The sequence below is a fragment of the Sylvia atricapilla genome, chromosome 9 (genome assembly GCF_009819655.1).
Source record: "Sylvia atricapilla isolate bSylAtr1 chromosome 9, bSylAtr1.pri, whole genome shotgun sequence".
NCBI classification, from domain to species: Eukaryota; Metazoa; Chordata; class Aves; order Passeriformes; family Sylviidae; genus Sylvia; species Sylvia atricapilla.
The window spans coordinates 26,490,743-26,504,852 of record NC_089148.1 but is presented as its reverse complement, the minus strand read 5'-3'; the positions used below and the strand labels follow the sequence as shown (position 1 = coordinate 26,504,852).

At 42.0% G+C, this 14,110-nt stretch overlaps 1 protein-coding gene across 11 annotated transcripts in view; it reads left to right on the top strand.

Annotated features, from left to right (window-relative positions):
- The window catches only part of NFIA (nuclear factor I A), a 250,775-nt gene that overhangs the window by 195,282 nt on the left and 41,383 nt on the right, over nt 1-14,110 (top strand). For 8 of the 11 annotated variants that reach the window (XM_066325386.1, XM_066325390.1, XM_066325387.1 and 5 more), the window contains one exon: nt 2,198-2,326. The exons of the other annotated variants lie outside the window; for them this stretch is intronic. In XM_066325386.1, coding sequence (XP_066181483.1) covers nt 2,198-2,326 — 129 coding nt within the window. The remainder of the gene's footprint in view (nt 1-2,197; nt 2,327-14,110) is intronic. 11 annotated transcript variants of the gene reach the window in all.

The window sequence follows — 14,110 nt, the reverse complement described above, 5'->3', positions numbered from 1 at the left end:
CCATATTCCACTGCCTCTGCCTCTTCTCCCTGCTGTGGTTTAAAGATGAGCCCTGCAGGGTTTTTTTCTAACACAGGGGTAAAAGAAAAGCTGTTTCACTTTTTTAGAAGCTTTATTATCTTTGCCATAACCCTGAAGAGGGTTTGTAGCCAGAGAAAGCAGGGAGCTCCTGAGCCAGCTGAGCCACAGAGTTGAGATCTCACTCCTCCCCTGACCTCTGTCACCTGCCCTGGGCTCAGGTAACTCATGTCCCACCTGGGTCCCTCCCATGGGCTGCACAACTTTGCTCTTGGAGCAGCTCCCCTGCTGGAAAATTTTAGTGACCTTCCCTGTGCATAAACTGGGCACTTGGACTGCCCATAATATTTTGCTCTTAAGGCTGAGGTTGACACTCCTTTGGTGTTTCCATCCCCAGTTCTTCCATCATAGGGAAATCTGGGTCAACAGCACCATTAGTTCCTTTGAGTGTCCTTGTCCTGAATATGGTCATGCCATGACTAAGTTACATCCCACTGGAGCAGAAATTCAGCAAGCTGCACTGGAATATTTCAGTGAAACACCTCACTTCAATCTCCTTTTCTCTCTTCCCCCGAAATTGAACCAATCCTTGTTTTTGTTCCTACTCCAAAGTCCCTAAGATCAAATGAAAATTTAAAAAAAAAAAAAAAATCCCAATATTTTTCATGCACCATAGTCAGTTCTAAGCTTTGATTTTTTAAAATTTTAAAATGTTAAGTCTGTAACCTTTCCTGCTATGAGGAAAAAGCCACCACAACAGCAAACTCTGTAGCAAACAAATTTCAAGGCAGAAAGCTGCAAGTACAGCACTGGAACTCAAACCATTCCCTTACTTTATTTAACTTACAGAAATATAAACTCCAAAGCCTCACTGAAACCATTAAGACCCAGCAGTGCAGAGTATAAAGTACAAGAAGGCTCCTGCATATTGCAATCAACATCCCAGGGACTATAAAACTAGTCTTATTAAATATAAAGTTAATAATATAGCCCAGAGATAATCTTGTCCAGGCCTCTCTCTTTACTTTTTTAACAATTAAATACTATAAAACACAGAGTTGGAAATAAAATTAAATTACTTTGCTGTGGAAGTTCAGCTTTCACATTACCTGACAGTTTGCTTTTCCACCTGAAATCTCCACCTTTGTTTTGCTATATCCCTACGGATATGCAGAATGCCCGATGGGCTGTATATGCTGGAAATTTTGAGTTCTCAGGGTACATTCTAATAATCAGAATGCCCAGATGCATCTAGAACTGCAAAAATACAGACAATCATGCATACTTTTCATTTACATACTGTAAAATTCTTTCATTCAAGCATCCACCATACACAGAAAAGGCTGAGGTTTTAAAAGCCTGTTGCAATGCATTCATTCCATTATTTTTTTTTTTTTTGATACCACAGCCTTGTTATGGCACCAACAGGAGTTATTCTTACCCTGTATACCAAACCTGTCAGATGAGTGCCACACCATTTCTGCCTATCCATGGCAGAGGTTTCACCCAGTGACAACTTAACTCTGATTTTCCTTGGGAGCCTTTGATACAGTTCAAGGGCATTATAACAACTCCAAAGTGATTCCAGTGCAGCTTCTAATATCAAGACATAAATACCATTCACCCTTAAAAAAAAAAATTTGAAAGCGAAAGAGAACCACATAAATGTATAACTTTCAGATCCCTTTGAAGTCAAGAAAGTGAGGGGAGGAAGAGTTTGAACTCAGAGAACTCCATTCTCTGGTTGTGCCTTGAGTCGTGCGGCACATTTAAAAGATCCATTTGCAATAATCTACTAAACCAAGGAGTGAAAGACAGAACTCATAAAAAACCTGTAAAAATCCAAATGCTCCAGCTATTACAGATTTCTAAAAATAAAGCAGAGTAGGTTTCAGTAGCAATAATAAGCTGCATCTTACCCGTATTTCAGATCTATAAGAAAAATATGGCTGCCTTTTAGTACTCATGGCTCAGAGCAAACCATGGCTTCTTCTGCCTTGAAAAAATAAAAAAAAAAAAACACCCCACAAATAAAAGTGAGCTTTCAGCTTGCTGTTGTGTTGCATTTCATTTGTCCTTTAAGTGTGTCTAGCTGCTTTTGCACCCCCTTTCACAATGCATAGGCTGACGTTCCATGACCTAGCATTATTAAATTGCACTTATCAATCATTCTTGCCAGGAATGCCATCGCCAACTACATTAAAGAAGTCAGAGAAGTCTGGTTTCAGCAGTCCCTCGCCTTCGCAGACCTCCTCCCTTGGAACGGCTTTCACACAGCACCATCGACCTGTCATTACAGGACCCAGAGGTGAGAGGCCTTTCCCGAGAGCCCCCAGGCTTCCAAAGGGCAGCCCGTGGCCGCCCCAGCGCCGCTCCACGGAAAGCCATCGCCTCCTGCGACCGCCCGGCGAGGGGCTGTGCCCACAACCTTCACACCACCGAGGGGCTTTAGGTGTCTACAGGCCGGTTTCTGTCAGGCTGGGCTGCTTTTTGTTTTGGGAAAGCTCCCCATGACCGCTCGAGGTGGAAAGGCTGGGGCCTTGGGGTTTTGTTGGAAGAGGGTGGGGAAAGGGACAGACTGTGTTGCAGGGAAGTGTCTTCTGCTTGTGACCATCCATCACGTTGACTCGGTCCAACTGCTCGAGACAGGGACCCATCCATCACTTCTGACCCACGCCTGTCTTCCAGCTCTGTGGATTCCCTTCTGCCAGTCATTTATTCTTGTGCTGCTGGAGTCAGTGTGCCTTGTTAGGGGACTCCTTTGAAGTTGGTTCCTGCAATACTTTGGCTGGTTTCCTTCCCAGAACTCTTCTGACTGACTTTCCAAGTAAAAGAGATGTCCTCTGGGTCTAGATGCGCTTATACATTTCTGTTAGAAAGATGCATTTGCATTTAGCCTAGAAAACTAAATGCAGTACTGAGTTCACGTTTGAAAAGGAACTCACTTGGGCATAGTAAGAGACACAAATGAATGAATCCTCTTACAAACCTCTTTGGAAGATACAAAAATAGGAATGAATGGTTGTGACATGTTTCTTTCTGCTGTGAAATTTTGTCTCATTTAGAGAAGATTATTAAGGAATTGGTGGAATGGTGACGCATAAAAAGGCATATTAGCAGTTCATCCTAGAAATTATTTGGAAATGTCTGTTTGGCATCAGTGTGGTTTCACTGAGGGCAGCATAAACCAGGAGGAGCCTCTTTGTCTGCACATCCAGGTGATGTGACAAGAAGTGGTGGAGTTGCACAAAGTTGAAGCAAGGTCAGACTTGCACTTCAGGAGGTTCTGTGCTTTGTTAAATCTGCTTATTGTAGTTTGATTTGTTGTGGTTAATCCATAAAAATTATTCATTACCCTTAGACATACACCTAGATCCTCAGAAGATATTTAGGCATCTATAGAGCTCTGTAGAGATTTCCCTTGAAATTTGGATCTGAGCTGTCTGGCAAATATGTCCTCTTTTAAAAGCCTTGATAATTGGTGATACAAGGATGAATAATATGAAGCTTCCATTAACATTCTATTCAGTGCACATCAGCTGACTCCCAATTCCTGTCTTTTCGAAGTTCAGCCTTTTAGATTTCAGTTGTTGATTGATTAGTTAATAGGCCTTTCTTTATTTAGCTGTGTTTTACCTCACACTAATTTTTTAAGATCATTGACTGCCTTTGTCTGCCCCTGTTTAGACCCTCTGTGCTTTGGATTCTTGTGTGGTTGAGAGAGGAAATGTCTCAGTGGTGAGGCCTTGTTTAAATCTCATCTACACTCTGTTTTCACAAGACTTTTTCTGTGCACTGAGGGATTTCCATTGGCTACATGAGAAGAACATTCAGTGGGAGGCAGAAAAGCAAATAGAATTATTACAGTCCCAAATTCTGTTTGTTTGGAAGGAGATGTTCTTTACTAACTCCATAAAGAAGCAACAGAGTTTTTAATCATCATGGCTCCTAACAAGTTAACCAAAACTGTCATTCTGCAACATCATTCAGAAGCATCTTCTATTCTATGCTCGTTCACAAACAAAGTCTCACCAACTTCCAGGAAAAAAAATCCCTCTGAATCCATCCGTGGCTTCTTTAAGTGCCATCATCCTGAAAAAAATCTCTTCCCAGGCTTCATTCTTTGTTCTTTTGGGACATTCCTCCTCAGTATTCTTCTTCCACAGCGCACTGGCTGTGTTTATTTCCCTGCTGCAACAATCATTCTGTTAGTAAAGGGTGATATACTGAGATGGATTATTTTCTGCAAATCCAGCTTTGTTCTTTATCCCATTGCCTCCGGCGTACTTTAGGGACAGTAAGCAGAAGAGAGAAGCTTTTCAGGTATCAGAAGTGGCAACATAAAGAGTATAATACTGTCGTATAAGAGGATATAATTGAGAGATTCACTTCCACCAGTGGTTACTGGGAGTTATGCCTCTGCAGAAAGGATGGTACAGCACACACAGGCTAAATTCCCTCTGGGCACAGGTGCATTATGTAAATGGTCAGGGGCAGGTCATTCCTAGGGGTCTTTGGAGAACAAAGAGTAGGATTTAATCTCTATTCTGCAGAGAGATTTCGGAGAAAGGGGAGTTGTGAGTAAGTAGGTCACCATCAGAGTAAGCGCCTCAGCCAACACGACGCTCACAAGGAGGTTCCATCTCCTTCTCATGTTCGTATCTGCAAGTTTATCACTTGGATGTGTGTATGAGATGCATTTGTAAAGCATGATCAAAATAGACAGCAGAGAAGAAGCTGTAGACTATTCATGGCAGGTGTTGTCATTGACAACCAGTGATTTATAACTTCTCGGGAATATTCCCGAATCTTTCACACGCTTCCAAACATCCCTTGGAATAACACTGCACATCCGATGCTGGGATGTCCCAGGATACTGATTGCCCTTCCCTGCAATCCCCACAATGAGTCATTTTGGAGACAAAAACTTCCTTGGAGGAGGAGTAAGATCCTTGAAAGGATTTCTTAGCTCTGAGGTGCTCCACCCAACGAACCAGTTGGAAAACCTCTGCTCCCATGGAACTGTCTGGATGTGCTGTGCTGTGGAAGGCTGTGCATTCATTGCTGTCTGCACTGGTGCTGCTGCCAGTGCCCAGCCCAGCTGGGCAGTAGCCAGGAGAGAGGATCTGAGCTGGCTGACCAGCAGACCAGATGTGCAGCGAGTGCTGGCGCAGGGATGCCAATGCTTCAGTGACTCCTCAGTACTTCCAACAGATGGTGGCAAGATCCAAGTTTCTTTGGTGATAAGCTAGCAAAGTGATTCATGGAGCCTCACTTGATGATGGCAGTTTTTTGGGCATGACTCTATGAATGCACCATATGTCTTCTCTGGACCAGCGTGGTTAGGATTCAGCGTCTGGCAGATGGTAAATTGATCACCTATAGGGTGGCTTTAGCATCACTATCAGTTTTAGAATTTATTTCAAAGCCTTGAAAATTCGAGCAGCCAGATCTCTCTCCTCCTCAGGCGTACTTTTGTTACCTGCACATGAGATTATTTGGTGGTCAGCTTAGCTCACCACAGCACTCCAGCATTGCAAAGCCATCGTGGATTGCTGGCATCTCACAAAGCTTCCCAGACCACTTGAACTCTTCACCAGACAGTGAAGGATTTAAACACTATGGGTGACAGCAGTATTTACATAAGCGGTTTTAGGCTTCCATGTCTTGCTACTTACACTCTGGTGACTTTATAACTGGAGCTGGCTGAAACATTAAATTGACCACGATCTTGTAAAGCCAGGATGTACAGCAGCCTGTGCTGCAGAGCATTCAAGCATTCCCATGGAATATGACAATGTGGATCCTGCACGCCAAAAAAGCAAGGAAGAAAAGGCAAGGCAAGGAAAAAAAAATAAAAATAACAACGAGAATATGTGTTAGGAAGATAAATTAAGGAGAAACACAATTACAAGAAGCAAGAAATATGGCAAGAAGGCGAGAACCCAAGGAAGGGGGTGTATGAGAAGAAGGGATGAAAGTCAACTAGTGGACTGGTTTCCATTATATTAATTTCTTCCATAATTACCATTGCCACTTAGGCTTTTATCAGGACAAGGCCTGCCAGGGAAATGCTGCAGCACAGTACTCTCTGTTCATGCCAAAGTGGCAAAACCTTTATGTCACATATCTGGAAAGATACCGTGTCCTTCTCTATCAATATCCTCCACTGGGTCACCAAACCCTGGTGCCTGCTCGCTGTCCTGTCAGCCAGCTCCAAGTGAATCAAAAGTGATGGTGTACATTGTAAAAAGACATTTTGTAATGTCCTGTTCTGTACGAGCCTCTGTGGCCGCTTCTTGATGCTGTCAGCTGGCACAGTGGCGTAACCTTCTACCTCCCTCCAAATTTTGACAAAAACAAAGCGTTGCAGCTTGACAAAGACACCTCAGAGCAAGGGGTGGTGATGTCAGAGAGCCAGGAAAATCACACCACAAGGGCGAGGCAGCTGAGGTGAGGCCACAAACCAGCGCAGTGCTGACCATCGGACGAGTTTGCATCAGACCAGTTAACAATGTCAGGACAGCTGGCTGAGCAGGGGAAGATTTTGATTTTCTGAGCTCACTCTGGAGTAACCTGGTGCTGAAGGAAAAGCAGTTTCCCAACAGATGGCCTCAAGGTCAGGCTTTAGCCATGACACAATCCCAAACTGCCACCGCCAGGGAGGGCAGAGAAGGGAGGCCTGCAAAGGGTTAAAGCTCCAGCTAAACAAAAGTCAGCGACCGTGTAATTAAAACTCTACCTTTGTTGTATTGTCAAGAGTTAGCCTGTGACATAGGAAATATTTAAAGGAGCAGGCTGTTCAGCTAATTTGTGTGTGAGTGAACTGCTTAGACAGTCCTATCCTAAATTAACTGTAAGACCACCCACCGAGCTCGCCTCATAAAGGGCCGCGATTGCTCAGCTCCGTTCTGTATAACCGTTCAATAATTACTAGATAAATGCATAACTAAAAGCTCTATTACACTAATAATTTGTACTGAGATAGATGTGTGGGACACCATGCTGGGTTAATTTGTCATCCCTGCAGCAAACTTCTAAAGAGGGCTCTTTTGCAGAGGAGTTGTGTTAATATGTTGCTCCAGTGAGGACATGTTAGAGCAACAAGATGACTTGGTCGCTTAATCTCCTAAAGAGGCAAAATGCCTGGAGGGGAAGTGCCAGAAAGAAGAAAGGGGGGTGATTAACACCGTGGACCCAGATTTAAACTCATCCTGACAAAAGGAGCTGATCTAACTGAGCAAAAGAATGAAAAAAAAAAAGGGGGGAGTGTTAAAAATACTAATAGGATTTCATGCATCCCTAAAAAATAATATAAAAATAAAGTGCTGCAGGAACAAAGTATTTTGCCCATGCTTTTCCTGACGCTGCTTTTGGTTCCTTTGCTCTCTTTGATGTATCCGTGGAGTTAAACTATATGCTTTAAACAGTGCAGTGAACTATAATATTTTTATCTCTGCTTTATGCTAAATTCTTCTAGCTTCAGACACACACAAAAAGCACATTATTGCTTTAAATATGGAACCCATGTTTAAGCATCAGAGCTCTGGATTTTCAACCTCCTCTATTGACAGAACCATAAATCATGTTAAAGTTAAGTGAATTACTGTAGCGTGGAACTATAGCTTTAACAATGTTTATGTAGTATCAGCTTACCATCTACAGAATGAAAGGGAGGAAAAACACTGATATTAGAAATGGGAATGTGGAGTCCTATTAACTTAACAGCAATATATCACTCCAAAGTCACAGATTCCATTACCATGCCCTTTTTAGTATCAAAGCAGAATTATATCATCACACACATAAAGGTTGTAGTTTTTAAGAGAATTTACATTTCTATTGTAAACTTATCAACTGCATTTCATTATAAGAAAGACATGATATATTCTCCTAGCAGTAGTTTTTATCTTATGATGAGAATATATGAGAATGCATCATGTGTATTAAAACTAATAATAATATGCAGAAGTTGACAGCATTTGATGCGAGGCAGGAATTCTACAAATATGTTAAATTAGGGTCTTTTTGACCTCTAGCTGTAGTCTTGAAAGGAAGGAGTGCTTTCTATAGGTCTGATTTTTATTCCTGTCCCTATGTAATCAATTCTATAGTATTCTGATCTCCCAAAGGCAGCAGAATTCTGACTGAATGTTTTAAAACATTCTGCTCAAAATAGCTAACTTAACTGGCCCCCTGCCCGTGCCAGAATCTGGAACCAGTGCTCAGTTCAGCTCTACAGGTTTTCAAAAGCAGCCTGTAACACTCAGCAGCCCAGAGTACACCAATAAACCCTCAGCTCAAACACAGCCCTAAGCATATTTTCTTTTTGCTACAAGCTCCGTGGGCCTTGGCAAAATGTCCTCCTGCCTCCCACTTGCTACTGCAAAATTTCTTACAGGAAGAGTGTTTCTGAACAAAGGGTCCAGGTGCCTTGCACCACTCAGAGCAGCAGAAAAGGGCTGAGAGCCAGCCCTGATCTGGAGATACCATGGCTCTGTTCTTTCCAGCAGTGCTTAGCTGGCCAGCTGCACTTGACTTCTGGAGCTGAGGGATGGATAGCCTGCAATTCAGCCCATCTTTCTGATGTTCATGGACAGGAACAGGTCCTCCACCCATCCTGTCCAGGGTATTTCACTATCTCTTGCATTGGTCAGCTGTTTCTGTTATATTTTAAATTTTTCATCTATGTTTGTCTACAGAATGTGGGAGCGAGTGATACCTAAATTGCTCAGAAGGTAAAGCCTGTTTTTGTTCTCCAGCTCCATGATTTCCCAGCTTTGACACTGCAAATGGGAATGTGAGGTGGGATCAGTTTGCATTTAGCTCATCCTTGGGCCTGACAAACATGTGACTAAACATGTAAGCCCCTTTGTACCATTATGGGACTTAACAAATACCTGAGTTTTCCAGGGATGTGAATTCCCTTCCAAGGGCTCATCCAGGACTGGTCAGTCCTACCCTCAGCAGCTCAGTACTTAAGTAGGAGCAGGTTTTGCCAACCTGAGTAAGCAATTCCTCTACTTTCATCACCCTAAAGTCTGTTCCTAATGGGCAGTAAGAAAAACGGGGACTTTCAGAAACCTTTTAAAGTGTTACAGGGAAGCAGCTCCCATTGAAATTCAAAAGCAGTTAATGAATTCTCTCAGGACCTCTGCAAATCCCAGCCCAAGTTTCTTAATTATTTTTTTTTCTTGTTTGGGTAACTGCTTTCATCACCAAAATCTGTGGGCTTAAAGCTATTGTTTTAGGCTTCCATTCTTTACCTCTTGTATTGTATTATACACAGAAGTGTAAGTTCCTTTCAACAAATTTGGATTATTGCCAGATCTCCTTATTAAAAAGTCACTCTTCATATTTCCGATAAACACAGCTGTTTCATGGTGTTTGAAAGCATTTCACATCAGCCAGCATGGTGGCTTAGCCAATTAGTCCTCTAATATGGTCAATTTTGAGAATAAGTACCTTTGAGGTACAAAGGGTGGGATCCATCTCGCATAATTTGAACTGGCATCACTGGAATGGCAGGAGAAAGTTTGCAGCACGCAGGGAGTTAAAGCAACTTAGAAGCCTGACGTGGAAGTCGCTAGCAGAACAAACTGTTCTCTAACATTTCCAGGGAAATGACTTTTCAGAAAATACTTTCTTAATTGTAATGAAGCCAATTATAATGGCCTCAGAAACAAGCGGATAAAAAACGATCCCGTTTCATTACGGTTCTAATGTTTCTATTTCTAGGAAGGCTGATCAATGTTTAATGAAGTATTAGTAAACTTAATTATCACTTTATAGAGGAGGTATCTGAGCATTGTGCCCCGATCCAGCTGATGGAGCAGCCCTTGTGCCTGTGAAGGATTCCCAGCACTTCTCCCTGGAACAGTCCAGAGTGATAACACCTTTTCCTGAGCAACACCAAACCACCCTTTCAAAGACTTCAAACGACTTCAGGAAGAAAGGAATTCCATCCAGTCGTGTGGACTTGAAGGGGTTGGCAGGGCTCTTTTTGGAAGAGGAGATGGAAGGTGGATGGATCAATATGTGCTCCCATATGTTGGGCTGTGCTGGTGGAAAACCTGTCTGAGCACTGTAGGTGTCCCTTCACCATGTCAGCAGGCACTCCCCGGGAGCAAGGATCTCAGGGCTCTTTATTAGGAACTGCTCCTTTGTTCCAGGATCCTAAATATCCAAAGAAAACCGTAACCTGTTTCAAATTAACTGATACTTTATTATCTCATCACTCGCTGGGACAGAATTCACAATTTTGGCTCTTCTTCAGAGCCTCGGCCATGTGCAGCGCTCACCTAATCAATGGCTGCAGCTTATTTTATTGGTTACTTACTTTGTTATTGGCTACTACAAATCAAGAAGGGGAAAGCAAGGCAGACCTGCAAAATGAGAGGTTGGAATTCAGCGTTCTGAAAATTCCTGTGACTTCTGTGCTGCACAGCACCACGAGCTCATAAAACACTGAGGAATCCAGTGTAGCACGCAACAGCTGTACTGCATAATTACTTGGCCCAATAGCAGCAGTTTTAAAATACTGGTATATCTGTTGCAGGCCACCATACATTATCATCTCATTTTCAATAGAAAGTCTGGGATGTTTCAGACAAGCTTCAATGGAATTAGAATCATGTGTGCTTTGAAATATTTATGCTTGCCTGGAGATGGAAGGATAACTCCTGCCTCCTACCCCCACACAAAATAACAGATTTCATAACGCCAGAGAGTCCAACTCCTCCATACCTACAGCAGGTAGAAATGAAGTTCTGATCTTGAGTACACATCTTTTCATAGATTGTAGAAGCCATATTTTATGTCATTTACTGAGGTCAATAATAAAATATAAATGTCACAGGCTGAAAGACGCCAGGAGAAATATGGTTTGGCAGGATGGAGCTGCTTAGGGATACATAAATAATAAGTCAATAAGTAAATAAATAATAGACAAAGACCTATTTTATCTTCCATTTGAAGATCTCAAAGAATTTACAATCTCTGATTGAGACTTGTAATATCCCATCAGAAGCAATAAGAGCCTCTTCTCTTGCACAGGGTAATTTCACATCACTGTAGGTGTGGGTTTAGGAATTAAAGACTTTATCATTTTTATTAAGTCTGAAAATCATGACTGAAAGGGCCCTTGGCCATTTTAGAGGCAAACAGGGAAAATAATGACCTGCTTCATTACCCCTTGTGCTTTAACTGATTAAAAATGCTTGTGAGGGCCCCTATATTTGGAAACACGGTTCTGTTCTGCACTCAGAACTTGTTGGAGTGGCCAGTTTTGCACTCACCAGAGTTGCTGACCACAACACAGCTATCAGAGTAATGGTCTGTGTCTGGGCTAGCAGATTTTTGACTTTAACATTTAATTCCCTCTCTCTAGTATCAGGCAGGCACATTGGTAATGTTGATCAGTTTAATAGTAGTGGTTTCTCTCCTTTTATCAAAGAGCCCTTTCTTTTGGCACTTGAGAAATTTGCTATTTCCTAGTCAGAGACTGCAAAAACAAACCTTTCGAGATCCTTACTGCACTCGTCACTTCTTGTGCTAAGAAGAAAATGACCCCTCCACATCAGTGTATGGCACGGGCTGAGGAATGATGCCAGTGTTCTTGTTTCCCTCCCCCAGTCCTTCCCTGATCAGCAGGAAGCATCTCCAAGATGGGCTGAGGAGTTGGCCACGGCTCCAAAGAGGAACCACTTTCTCCTCGCAGCACTTTGCCTCGCTGAATTATTGTTGATCATTTCTTCATTCCTTTTCCTTCTCTCTCTCTCTCTCTTTGGGCAGGTCACTGACACACACTCTCCACTTGGTTTTCTACCCTGACATGCTGAGGAGGTCAAGACAGCAGAGAAAGGCTTGCTCCTTACATGCCACTGAGTATTTCTTTCATCTTTCTTAGGGCAAATCAAATTATTAAATGAAGAGCCATACATTGGAAAAGCTAATACACTGTTGTCTCAGGCCTGGCTTTGAATTCCCAAATGTTCCCTGGATACAATTCTTTATTCCTTTTTGTTTGAGATGCATTTCAATCTTCTTTTCACCCAGCAGAAGAACAGAAATGAGTTTGTTCCCAGATGTGTATAAAAGACAGTGCAGTTGCATAACAATTCCAAATAGTATTAAAGGAGCTGATACTAAAAGGATTTTCTCTTTTTATATTTCAGAAATTCCAATTTATTTCTTACTTAATTAGATGTTTGTCACATAAATGTCCATTTCTCACTTTTATCTTCATCCTTCGTATTCCATCTGGCACACAAGGAAAGGGGGAACTACAAAAGTAGATACAAAGAAAGGGAGTAAGACAGAAATACTGTAGGCTAATAAAAATGTTGTTGTAGTCATCAAAAATGCTGTCTGGGATCTACCTGACTGAAGGTGTCTTTGTAGATTGGAGGTGTCGACCTCAGAGCAGCACCAGTCAAAGGCAGGGGATTATTTGGGGCTCCTTGGACACTGTTTAGTTCTCTGTCCATTGTAATAATTGACTCCATGGTGGTCACTCACTGTTACTGAAGGGAATCCCCCATTATCTCTACCTGTGACGTTTCTCTTTCCATTTGGAATATTTTCAGCAGAATTAAGGGGAGCAGAATTGTGGGGTTCACGTGGATAGAGGGAAGCTTTTCATGGCAAGGACAAGGGTTTCACATCCATCCCATACCAGCACTCCTGGCATGAGTGCAGCTCTTTTTGGTGGTGGTGTCAGAGCAATAATTCCTGTCCTGTGGTGGAAAGGGACGTTTATAGATGGGCTGCCCAGCCAACCTTTGATGAATGTTTACAGAAAAATGCAGTAGTTTCCTTGCTGCTGTTTCTGAGTTCGTGTTTTATCCACATCTTCAGGCTCTTGAGTTTGCTAATGGTTTAATAATGCTTAAGAAAAAAAAAATTATTAATAAAGTGTCGTATTATTAAACTGGCAATGAACAAGAGTAAGAAGCAGATTTTAGCTTTTATTTTACTGACGGTTTTTCATAACATTCATCATGAAATGAATGTTTGCTCATTTGTGTTTGATTTTAGTTAACTTTCCTGCATCTCTCCAGTTTTTCCAAACGTGCCAAAGGCTTTTTTTTTTTCCCCTTCTTGTATATTTAAATTACTTCCAAGCCAACACCTGAGTTTCTGTAGGATTTTCCCTCCTTGCATCGCCTTTATCTAATTGGTCATATGCACTGTATGAGCACAGTCTCTGCACATGGACACCTCTGAATGGCTCCTAGGGTAACATGCCAAGGGAGCAACAATGACTGTTTGGTGAGAAATAAACAATGATTTACAGATGGGCTTGTGTGCAACCAGATTAATTGGTCCTTCTGAAGGAAGAGTGAGTCCTCATTTTTAAAGGGAGAATTCATGGCACTGTAAGTGGCAGCAGTTGCTACCTTGTAGTGACAGCTAACATTGGAAAGCATTGTTGGGTAACAAGAGTCCAACCCAATATATTTTGAAGGCCAAGGAACTGGGCAAAGGTGTCACGTAATGTAGGAGAGCAAAAGGCTCTGGAGCTGCACTTGTAGTTCTGCTGAAATCAGCTGAGGGTAAAATCGGTCATTGCCAATGGGCTTGTGTACATCACACCTCTGCACCTTCTCTGGAGTACATTTTCCAGCTGGCTTGTTGGCCCATAAATTCACCAAATTAAACTTCATCCCTGAGAGGGAGCTGGGGGCTTGCTGAAGATCTGAGCCCAGCGTTATTCAGGAGAAATGTAAATGTAATTTTCCAAATGATCTCGCCACTTTTGTGCATGTTCATTAAACGAAAACACGTTACTTAAAATAAATGTTCCTGAAGTGAGATGGAAATAAAAAAAAAAGCCCCAACAACAAGAAGTGTTAGACCATTTTTAAATTATCGACCGTTTATTCTACAATGTAAAATGGATTCGTATGTGCAAGTCCAAGTTACATGAAATGTCAATTAAATCAACCCTAATCTCCCAAATACATTTTTTTTATTGCCTGATTGATGAGGGCTGCTCTTAAGGTGATGAATAGTTTTCACTCTCACAAAAGGACTGCTGATTCTTTCCTATGTGTCCACTAAAAACACAGAAAATCCTTCAAAATGTCTG